This window comes from Halyomorpha halys, unplaced genomic scaffold (assembly GCF_000696795.3).
Source record: "Halyomorpha halys isolate HHAL.00 unplaced genomic scaffold, Hhal_1.1 Scaffold835.1, whole genome shotgun sequence".
Classification (NCBI taxonomy): domain Eukaryota; kingdom Metazoa; phylum Arthropoda; class Insecta; order Hemiptera; family Pentatomidae; genus Halyomorpha; species Halyomorpha halys.
Window position 1 is genome coordinate 307,194 of NW_027109576.1, and position 12,404 is coordinate 319,597.

The following is a 12,404-nucleotide window of genomic DNA, read 5'->3' on the forward strand; positions in this document are numbered from 1 at the left end:
CCCCCCGTATTGTTTTTGTTTTATGTAAGTCTCCTGTACTTTTTTAACTGTATATTTTATGTATTTTTTAAAAAAATTTTATTCTTGCCATTGTTACTTATTTTTTATTCTTATCATTGTTTATTCAAGTTTATTTTATATTGATACTATTTTATGTCTTCCTTCCTTTTATTTATATGTAATTTCTTATCACCTTATTTTTACATAATATTTATCCTAGCTTAAATTACCTTATTGGTGTAATATTATCAATCTTTTTAGCCCTGATGAAGCCCTGCAAAGTGAGGTGAAACGTCGGACATTAAAATAGTTATAAACTATTTGTTCTTTTTTTTTACTGCAACCCTGACCATCTTCTTATATTTATTTATTATAATTATTGATTTATATTGAAAAAAAAATTTTGGTTGATGTCCCACAATGTGCCCCAATGGAGCAAAACGATGGGTACTCCTGTAGTATTCCCATATTCAAGATAAGAATATTTCTAAGTTTTTTGTTTGTTTTTTAGGAATGAAATAGATACTCAACATTTCTTATAAATATTTATACATAAGCCATTCAGCCTCCACAATTAAAAACTATTTTATGTCTGAGCAGAACATGATAATAATTAAATATAAGATGTTATAACTTCTCTAATCTCTCATTTGTATGCATCTAATATTAACCATAGCTTACTTGACTTACAATATTTTTAAAAATATTTAAAAAAAATTAATACAAACCTGCAGGAGGAAGTTTAGTCCTGATAGGAATTAAATCTGGCAAAATCCAACGCTGCAAGTCATCATCCCATCGGGCCTCTGATTTGATCGCTTCAATGTTACTTAAAAAAATTAATTCAAATGAATATTAAGAATATTTTGGAATTATTATTGTATAATTTTATGTACTATCTTAAATGTATGAGAATATATTTTTACAACAAAAGGGAGATAAAGTAAATTTGAAAACTATGAACTCTCAAATCATCTGAAAATAACAAAATTTTAATTGTTGAGTATTTAACATCCATTTTTTTAATATCTGTATTAAACTCTTCATTATTCAAACTCTAAAATTTACTAATATCAATAGTTGTAATTTAAAATAAAAATATAATTTTTATTTCTGAAAAATTTTTTATTTTTAACCCCTTAACGCATAGTTTAAAAAAAAAATCATTTTTTTAATGCAAAAAAACATTGTCTTGGCAATAAAATAAAAATATCAAAATTTTTATTTTAATTTTGGATATTGGTCATAATACCTAGCTCCCTATATAAACATAGGATAAAGTTGTATTAGAGGATTATTACAGAGAATAAATCATTGTTATTTATTTTATTATTATCACATTGTTATTTTCTTAAAAAATTGTTTATAGAGATAATCCAAATTGTTATTTTCGATTCTCTATAATATATTCGAGTGTGGAAAAATAAAGCAGCATAAAATACAACACTTCTTGAATTATCTTCAGAGTGTTTGGCCTGTTTAATGTGCTCGAATTAACTCGTACAAGTTAAGGGGTTAAACAAAGTAGTTTCATTCTTATCTGGCATTGTCAGTCTCATTATAAGGCCTGATATCTGAAACTATAACATAATTAAATCTACACCTTAGTAATATCATCAAAAAGTTATGGTTTATGACCTAAGATGTCTGGAGCAGAATTTACTGAGAATCTTCCTAGTGATCCATCAACATAACATTGCATTTAAGAATTATAAAATGACTCCTAATCATATCATTTTCCTTATGAAATTCCCATCCTTCCTTTTACCATCATTTATATTTCTTTTCCATTTTTATATTACCTTTTAATCATTTCCATGGCAACTTTTTTATTAAAAAATTTTTAAACAAGTTTCCTAAATATTTTAAAATGCCTCCTATGTCTGAATGTAAATATTTTAGAACTATTTTTTTTTCTTTGATCCCGTTTTACATTAAGACTTTAAAGCCCTAGTTTGCTAATTACCACTCTAAAGGAATAAGCTGTCAAAGGAATACACAATATTATTTGTATATCTCCATGTTCGATGTCTCAGCATTCATATGGTGTTTTTAAATAGGCAAGTAAATTATGTATTCAAATAAAAATACTTATTTTTACCTGTAATTATATTGATTCTTCAAAGTTGGAATAATTTTTTCTAGAATTTGGTTATCTAGTTCTATTTGACGATTCAGCCTCCTTATAGTTTCCAAATAATCAGTCCTTTCAACTTCGAATTCACTTTGTAAGTCTGTTATTTCTCTCTCCAGTGATTTAATCTGTAATTTAATGATAAATTATACAATAATGTAATGTTTTCAAAGAAACAAGAATGTACATAATGCATTAGTGGAAAAGGGAAAATAATCTGTAATATGACATTTTCAAGAAGTAAAAGTGGCAATGAAAAAAAAACGATATGCAGATATTGTATGATTATGAAAAGTCAATAATACCACAGATTTGAGAATAAATAAGTTATCTCAAAAAGTAATAACTAATGAATAAATGAAGAGCTCCCACTAAAAAGTTTAAAACTAAAATTTCTTCAACCTTTTTTTTTTCCTGTGTGGCATTGGTTTATTCCATATACCAAAAAATTAATTACCTGTATTTTATGTGTTTCTGATATTATTTATTAAGTTAAATATATGTGATTTACTAATATACTATACCTAAACTATATCTGTTATAATATCATAAACAATATTTTGATTTGTATCTAGATCTTTGCAAAATATTTCTTGTTGTTTTTGATATAATTGATATTCAAGTATAATATATTTAAGGGTCTCGTTACTGCTACAAGTTTTGCATTGAAAAGTTTCATTTATGTCTATTTTGTGGGGGTAGTTATTGCAAATACTATGATTTGTCCTAAGTCTAAAATAAGTTTTTATGATGTCTTTCCCTATGTTTGCTTGTACCATGGTTTTCGACTTATATGAGGAAATATATTTTTATAGAACTCCCCAGTGGGGATCTCCTGATATTGTTTTCCCAGTTTTATTTAATCATTTTAAAATAATCGGTGTAAGGCTATTTAGTATTTACCAGCTGACCAATTGATATGTAAATGCTGATTTGGAAACCTTTTAAGAAAAAAGTCTGACCTTTGACCCAATTAACATATTTTCATTTTTGGCATATAAGAACCTTCATTAAGCATTAAGAATTGATTGATTGATTGATTGATTCATTCATTGTTAAATTTATTAGTAGCACCTATCAAATTAGGTTATAAAAAAGCATTTTATGCTAAAAAATTATCTCATTAAACTTTCAAATATTCACAATTATAATACCTTGTGTCGATATTTCTTCAATGTTTCACTTTTCGCTGTTAATTGGTCATGCATGTCATCATACATGCCCAAGACGAGGCTGTTATTTTCTTCTTTAGCCAATATTTCGGCTAGAGCATTTAGTTTCTTTTCAGCTGCTCGTTTTCTTCTAGCTCTTTGTTCTTTTAACCCCGGATCTCCAGCTTTTTCCCCTCCAACCAATGTGCGTTGGAGTTTCACTAACCTATTGACATGTAAATGCATATAATGTCATTAAAGTATAGTTTTAATCACAAATAAAATTACATGAAAAAAAATTGTAAATGAATATATATTAAAAATATTGAAACAGGGCGGGAATTAATGAATTTTTTTTTTAAATGGGAATTAATGAAATAAATATACATATATTTTACTCTTTTAAAAGACACTCACTGCTCCTATAACTAAATTCTAATAATTATATTATGTTTTGAACATTTTATCATGCTTTAATTATTTTTTTAATTTACACTATTCATAAACAGGTAATTTATTTTTCAGTGAAGCCTTAAGTTATCAGATGTTAGCCTTATCCTAATAAAATAGTTGTAACAAACAAAGTAGATAAAGGGTACCAAAAAAGTTTATAGTTATTGCATAACATGGATACAAGAAGAAACTCAAGTAGTTTACCATAGCAACGTACATATTACCATGTCCTGTTAGGGATTTCTTACTAATTTTATTTACGGTTGCTATGGATGATTATTGTTGTACTTGATAGGACTTGTGGAAAAAATAACTGGAATAAATAATAACAGTGGAAATATATATAAAATAAAAAAAGAAACAAATATTTTTAAAGTGAAAAAGAAAATAAATTCTTTTATTGACATTAATTTGTTTATTTCCAACAAATATTGTATTATTTCACTCAAAATCATATAATGAAATCAGTATCTTCCCATTTATTTGTCCAGATGAACTTGGCTTCATAAAAGAACAAATATTTTCTTTTTCTTCATGTTAAATACAAACATTTATTAATATATGTATTTTATTCTTGCTTACAATTTCACAAAAAATCAAAATCAAAAATTTTTTTTGCATTTTCAAATTTTTTATAGGTTTTATAGTTATTAGTTTATAGTTTTTTTTATAGTTATTGCTTTGGTTAGAGATGATTTATAATTTTCGCTTTCAAAACATGATGACAAAATGACCAAATAAATCAATATTTAACAGAACGAGGATTGATAGAGAATATTAATAAGCTACACTTTAAACTTTATAATAGCAATATATAGTAATTATTATTATTATTATTTATATATTATATTATTATTATTATATATTATATAACTTACCAAAAAAAGTAAAATAAAGCTTACAGTATTTATCAATAATCTCATATTTATATCGCTGTCCATATTTACTTTTATTTCAGATTTATATTTCATTACATAAAGTAAATACTGCATTCTAAACTTGAAGTATTAATAGGATTAAATAAATATATTTCAAAATATCTTTTAAACAATAATTGGATTCGTGTAATAATGATGAAAATTAGGAACTTATTCTAATTCACATACCTGGCAAGGATTTCTTGTTGAGAAAATTTTGAATCAGCATTTTTATCGAGCCTAAAAAGGAAATAATTAACAACATAAAAAGAAATTCTTGTACATTATAGTACAATTGGTATACAATTGAACATTAATATACTAAACCTAGGCCAGATTTTTATTTTCTCATGAATCTTAAAATTTTTATTAGAAAGAAACTTTCTGAGTATGTTATGAATACAAATATACATTTAACACATTAATCTTTGATCTTTTTTATTTTAGTACAAAATTGATTTAAAAAAAAAAGTCCTGTGGATAAAAAATATGAAATATATACTAAGTGATTTGATTCCTAAAAACAAATAAATGATGCGACTGAGTTGGATACATTTTCAAATAACAAGGAAATTATGCACAGTTGATCATCTCAATGATTAAGACATATTTAAAATTCAGATTATGTTTCATACCAATACTTGAGACAATATTGAAAAGAATGTAGCCATTTTCTAAAAGTATTACTACAAAAGGAACTGGTACAACTGACAAGTAAATTCTCAGTCTCAGCTTTGTGATTGGGTTAAAGAATGACAAAATGAGCATTATATATTTCATAACTAGATAACAATAAATTATTAGAATCTCAAAGTGAGAAGGATATTTTGATATTAAGGATTATAATAATATAAAAATAACATCATTCACATTCAGGAGGTCAATCATTATTAAAAGAACTGTTACTAAAATAACACCAAATTTGGAGAATTACCACATATGTACATTTTTCCTTTATATACCATGCCTATTTTGGTCTACTATGCATCTCAGCTAGTTATTAGCTGAATCAATTAACAGTTTTTCTATTGTAATAAGGTTTTAGTTATGCCACCATTATGATGAGAATACAATTAATTTTAACTTAGAATAAAACATACTTGTTTATTGAACAAATCTTCATTTCTATCAGTAGATAATATGTCAATATTATACCTGTTAATTTCCTCTTCCTTATTATTTCCTTCTTCTTTACGTTCTGTTCCAGCATCAACAATAGTTATCGGCTCTTGTTTGAATACAGACTGATTGAATGGAAAAACTATAATTAGAATTATATATCAAGATAAAATAATATGTACACTCTAATGATATAATTATTACCTTATTATTTATCTGTTGAATTTGATTTTCATATTGATTTTTTAGAGTTTCAAACTCTGCCTGCACTTGAATTTTCGACATGTGCATCTCTGCGAACTGAGATCGTAATGCTGCTAATTCCCTTTCATACTCCAGCCGCACTTTATCCCTTTCTTGTTGTAATAGCACCTCATCAACTGTTAAATAATTGTTTATTTAAACCATTTCTCCAAAGTCTACGGAAATATTTTGGATGACAATTGAATGTTTTAAATATGATTAACAACAATCGGTAACATGAATGTTATCACCCAAGAAGATAGGAAAGTATAATAGTGTTAAATTGATTGTAATTAAAAGTTTTAATAATAATGTAAAGAGTGACAAAATAGGGTCACTTTGACTGAAATTGGTGACCTTGGGAGAAAAGATTTAAAATTATTGATGTAGTGTAAATTTGTATGTAAGATTGTCCTTGAGGATAGCTAAACAGGCCGAAACGTTAGACTTTTAAAGAAATAAAGAGTGTTTTGAGACTTAATGACTTACGACTTAATTGGATACAATTTATTTAATTTAAACTTAATTTTCATGTAATTATCTTAACCAATGAAAGATAATGGAAGAAGACAGTTAACTGTATAAAGTAGATACTAGAAAGATAGTCCAGGTGGCGGTCAATAAAGGTATCAAAATAGTAAAAGAAAACTATTTTTTATTAACCAACGTTTTTCTCCACTTTGCAGGGCTTCATCAGGGCTAAATGTAAAATGTTTCTGTCAGTTTACCTAGACTAGCCTAGGAAGTGTGGAAATTTTTCTATGCCTGAGTTTCCCCTATTTTCTCAGTCATTCGCTGTGTTTCAATTTGAAAGGTAATCCCTATGTTTATTGTTTATTTTCATCAATTTTCTTAATATTTCCCTTTTACATCTACTCTCACCTATCTCACCTATACCATATCTACTTCACCCATCTGCTCTATCTTTTACACCAACCTCTTTACCATATTTATAACTAATTTTAATGAGTAGTCTCCGACAATTTATTAGTCTAGATCTGTATTTAGCTGTATGTAACTTTTATCACACCTGGTTATATTTATTAGTAACTTGTTTCCAGTCTACCTACATGTATACTTTGTTATATTGATTCTTTTTTATATACTTTATAAACATAACAATTGTTTTGAAATGTTTTTATTTTCATGTTTTGTTAACTCTAAAATCTTGTCTTTCATTTAGCCATGACGAAGACCTGAAAAGTGGGGCGAAACGTTGGTTAACAATAAATAGCTTTCTTTTACTATTTTTGTACTTTTAGACCGCCACTCGGACTATCTTCCAACAATCTATATGGCCTATCTATATAACTTATATTATTTTTTGGTTGTACAATCTATTGATATTTAAATAAATGTTTTGGGTTGTAAAATAAGTTCATAGCGTTTTTTACTGGTGATTTCAATAAAAACTTCAGAAGGAGACAGGTTTTGATAATTTAAAATAATATTTATATAACTTCAGAAAATCCAGACCAGTGTTCAGCCTAGCCTTTAGTTTTTATTTCAAACAAATAAAAAGCTTCCCCATTGTTTATTTTAAAAAAAGGTGGTAAAATAGAAAATAATGCAGTACATAACTAATCCTGTTCAAGGAGCTATTTTATCAATTTTTACCACTAAAGTCATGATCATCAATTACAGTAATTTCTTTTGAGATCAAAGATTTTAACATCAAATAAGGGTCATAAAATGTGCTATTAATTTAAGTTGATTTATTGTAATTCTAATTTTAAATAAAAATATCATTCTTTTTTAAGAATCTAAAAAATAATGATATGAATACAGTAAAATGTATTTACCGACTGCTGTCATTTTAGGTGTTGTGAGCATTGACTTCAGTTTCTCTATTTCTTCTTGATACTTCCTCAGCATGGCATCTTTCGGATCTTCATTTATCTGAGGTTTGTTACAAATATTTTTAGCCCGATTGGCATAGCGGAGGGTTGATAATGTCTCATCATAGTTATTATCAGCTGGCGAAAGACATGCTAACATGAGTGTTTTAGTATTTCCTCCAAGTGAATCCTATTAAAAAAAAAGTCGAGAAAGTTAATTTTCTTTGTGCAAATCAACATAAATTAATAATTATTTTAAAAATTGTACTTGTGAAATACACTTTAAAACCATTTTAAAAAAATTAGGATTCTAAAATATTTATAAAATTAATCAATTATGGATTAAGAAATAGAACCACTGATAATTCCAAATTAATTGTTTGATGAAATTTCAGTTTAATACACTGAGATTACATTGCCTCTTTCATTTTGGCTATAATCAAACTTTCTAAATTGTTCAATCACCATGCTTTACAATTATTCCATATAAATCTTGTTGAAGTAATTGATGTATTTTTAAAATTTTTCATATTTTTAAGACTTATTTTTTTGTTCCATAATGTCAAAATTATCCTTTTAGTGACCACACATTCTAAAAACCCATGAATTAATCTTTATCAAAAACATAATTAAAATATAATAACAATTATACTTATGGTTATATCTAGGTTTTTAAAAATACATAAATTAATAAAATTTAATTCATAGTTTATTAATAATAAATATTTTATTTTTTGTATTTTTAAATTGTACCTGTGTTGTATACTAGTTAAAATAAATATTGCAAAAATGATTTTTTTTTATTTTATTGTTTTTTCTTTGCTTTTTGTTTCATTATTAATAGATATAATACAGTGTCCTTTTTTTAACCAAGTTACATTTTTTTTGTTTTTCGTTCTGTAGTCAACTTTTGTAATTTGCAAAATATTATTATTTTTCCTTTGCTTTTTGTTTCATTATTAATAAATATCATAATACAGTGTCCTTTTTTTAAAACTAAGTTTTTTTTTGTTTTTTTTATGATCTATAGCCAACTTTATTTTTTGTACGAGGAGAAGATGGTTGGGGGTGCGGTCAAAATGAAACACAAATAAATTGATTTAACTCATTTAATCATGCCAACGTTTTGGATGCATGGCATCATGGAATGACTTGGCAGTTGGATATCAAGCTAACAGCCCTGATGAAGGCTAGAAACTCTAGCTGAAACGTTGGCATGATTAGATAAGTTAAATCATCTTATTTGTGTTTCATTTTGACCATACCCCCAACCATCTTCTCCTCGTACAAGTCATCCATGGACAACTATCTCTCATAATTGCAACTTCATTTTTGTTTGTTTTTTCTCAACTGTACCTATTTCACCCTCTCTACTCCACTCTCATTTATCTCATATTTCTCTTTTCCAGTGATCCATCACAAATATTCAGTTTATTATACAATTTTTATTTAAATTTACAAATTAATCAAATGCTAAAATTTACAGTATCCATACATAAAAAAAATATATATATATATATACACAATAAAACAAGAAAGTTATGAATAAATAAAATATAGAAATAAATTAAAATAAAATAGAAATAGCAGTAGTAAAGTAGTAGTAATAGCAAAGTTAAAAAGAAATAATTATGTTAAAGAATAATTTTAATATTTAAAATAAAAATTATTAGTAATTTTCAGCGTCTCCTTTATATACATTGCACTAAAATAGATTGAAATTTAATTAAAATCCAATTAATTAGTTGATAATTAAAGTTTAAATATAATATTTATCATATTATTATTTATTGAAATAATATCACTTTTATCATTTAGTTACAAAAAAGGACTGTTCCCATGCACCCTATAATAAAAATTAAATCAGGCCAAAACCAGCAATGTAATCTTAGGGCATTAAAATAAAGTTTTGTTATAATTTTAATCAAAATTAATTTGAAGTTATTAGTTTTCCTATTCCTTAATGAATAATTGATTAATTTTATAAAGAAAATTTTGTAGAATTTTACATCTACTTCTCACTATGTTCCAAAAAATTCTTACATTAAAGCTAAATGTGATAAATCTTAAAATTCTGTGAAATACTGAAAGTGCTACTTATTGAAATTGAAACATTGTGTCATGGATTAAAGTTTATATGTATTGAACAGACCCGTTACTTAGGACTACATCTCGACAAACGACTGACATGGAATCCTCATACAAGACTAAAAAGACAAGAAACTGCTCGTAGATTCCGACTATTGCAACATTTACAAGACAAACGGTCTAAATTGCCAATCCATTACAAAAGACTGATCTACATGACTATTATAAGGCCTATCTGGACATACGGAGTTGAGCTTTGGGGCTCCACTAAACCATCAAATTCCTCCAGAATCCAATCCTTACAGTCCAAAATCCTTAATGCTCCTTACTTTGTCACAAATCAAGTCATCCATCAGGACCTCAATATTCCATATGTTGCCGATTTGGCCAGAACCAGATACCGTTCCTTCCATAATAAACTTCTCAACCACCCAAATCCACTTGTTTCTAACCTGGCTTCTCCTTCATTACCTAATAATCCTCCTAGGCGTCTGAAAAGAAGATGGCCTCGAGATCTTCTCCTCTAGAAATGTTTTTGGAGTTCTATCAATGGGTAGATTCTCCACATGTTTTTATCATGTCACTATGTCACCTACAGCAAATTTACTTGTTGTATATATGTGTATACAGTTGTAAATATCAATAAATAAATTATTAAAAATAAAAAAAAAAAAATATGTATTGAATATTACAAGAAAGTTAAATAATGAAATCATAATTATGTTGGTGTTCTGATAGACTTTTCAATGTAATTTAGTAAATGGATTGGCCCTTTTCCCTCATTGACATCCAATTGACAGTTTAATGAAACAAGTTGACTTCGCAAAAGCTAAGAGCTATGGAAAAAAACAAACTATCCTGAGAGTCTGTTGTCTATTCAATTGAGTTAGTGAAAAGATTTGTGATCCCTCTGTGATTTTATCTCATGAATGACGTGCTGTGATCATAAAATCGTGAAAAATTTATTTTAATTACGATGCATGTTTTGCTAATTTGAAATACCTGAAGAAGCCTAGTAAGCTTAGAATCTCTATAAGGTATATGCTTCGCTTTACCATCAACTAAAGCTGATATAACATTCCCAAGAGCGGAGAGTGACAAATTTATTTTGCTTGCTTCCTTTAATCTGTCTCCCATAGCACCTAGAGAAAAAAAATATCATTATAGATACTTGTTGTTTATAATATTCAAATTTTCTGAAAATTAAATTATCAATATCACAAATGACAGGGAATACAGCCTTTATATTTTAGTAATATTTTTTAAATATTATCACATAAATTGTAGCAATTATTTATTATTTGGATTTAATCAGTTTGAATATAAAAGTTATCAGATTCTGACTAAATCTTCAAATCTGTAGCGCCATTGCTACTATTTGCTGGTCACCACTCTAGCTGCCACTAGAACTGTTATGGGCTAATATGATGTGACCTAACTGCTGACATGAACTACAATCATCAGAAAAACATTGTATATTCATAAATGCATTATTTCCTGTGAATATTTTTATTTTATACATGTAATTCTCATAGAATCCTCTGATCCAATGAGAGCTGACATCTTAAGTGTAGCATCCCTAGAGGGTGTTTTTAAACCCAGAGTTGTCACGAGCACAAAATTGACAAACCAAGATAATCAACTCCAACAGTTTCATAGCAGTAAGCTCAGACATACTGTGAGGCATACTTCACTTTAACGAGTGAAAACAGACCACATACTCATAACTCTTGATCCAGAGAAGGCTGGATTTCTCCACTTTCTTATATCTTACTCCTAAGCTGTCTCCATTCTTTCACTAGAATCTACTGAGGACACCTGTAGAAGTGAGGCTTCCCTCTTGACTGTAAACGAATACCTTACAGAGAGTAGTATCTGTTGCTGCAAGAACCTAAAGTAAATACCTTTAAGACTAACTATCCCCTACACAACCATAAGTGAACACCTTATGGAGTGGTGTTTCCATCCTTTTATCTTTCTAACAATTAACCTCCTATCCAGCATACCTTATTTATTGAACATGATTAGTCAAAGCATCGTAATGTAGGGTACCTCATCTCATAAATTAGTTCTTTAACAAAATTATACTTTTACCTAACTCACAATAAAGATCAAAAACTTATATATTCAATAACATCCATTTAAAAATTTTACAGGGAAATTTGCAGTGTTGAATTAACTTACCTGTTTTAGTTTGCCTTTCACTTCCAGCCAAATCAACCAAACTCAATTTCCCTTTCCTTACTAAGCCATCAAGATCCCCAGAACCAGTTGTCATCATTTCAATACTTATACTAAATATCGAGTGGCTCCTTGAAGAATCTGCATTCATCAGTGTGGCACCTGTTGATCGGTTGGCCCATCCCTTGCTCATTAGATTTTCACAATCTGCTACAGACCCAGCTGCATGCCAAGTCAAATCTGAAAACATCAAATCAGTGTTATATATATATTATAATAA

At 27.5% G+C, this 12,404-nt stretch overlaps 1 protein-coding gene across 6 annotated transcripts in view; it reads right to left on the bottom strand.

Moving 5' to 3' along the window:
- Positions 1-12,404, bottom strand: part of Kif3C (Kinesin family member 3C) — a 42,506-nt gene that overhangs the window by 9,719 nt on the left and 20,383 nt on the right. For all 6 annotated transcript variants that reach the window (XM_067047758.1, XM_067047756.1, XM_067047757.1 and 3 more), the window contains exons 5-13: positions 12,128-12,364; positions 10,946-11,085; positions 7,820-8,045; positions 5,979-6,154; positions 5,811-5,899; positions 4,845-4,895; positions 3,289-3,511; positions 2,102-2,262; positions 729-829 (exon numbers count right to left, since the gene is read on the bottom strand). In XM_067047758.1, coding sequence (XP_066903859.1) covers positions 729-829; positions 2,102-2,262; positions 3,289-3,511; positions 4,845-4,895; positions 5,811-5,899; positions 5,979-6,154; positions 7,820-8,045; positions 10,946-11,085; positions 12,128-12,364 — 1,404 coding nt within the window. The remainder of the gene's footprint in view (positions 1-728; positions 830-2,101; positions 2,263-3,288; positions 3,512-4,844; positions 4,896-5,810; positions 5,900-5,978; positions 6,155-7,819; positions 8,046-10,945; positions 11,086-12,127; positions 12,365-12,404) is intronic.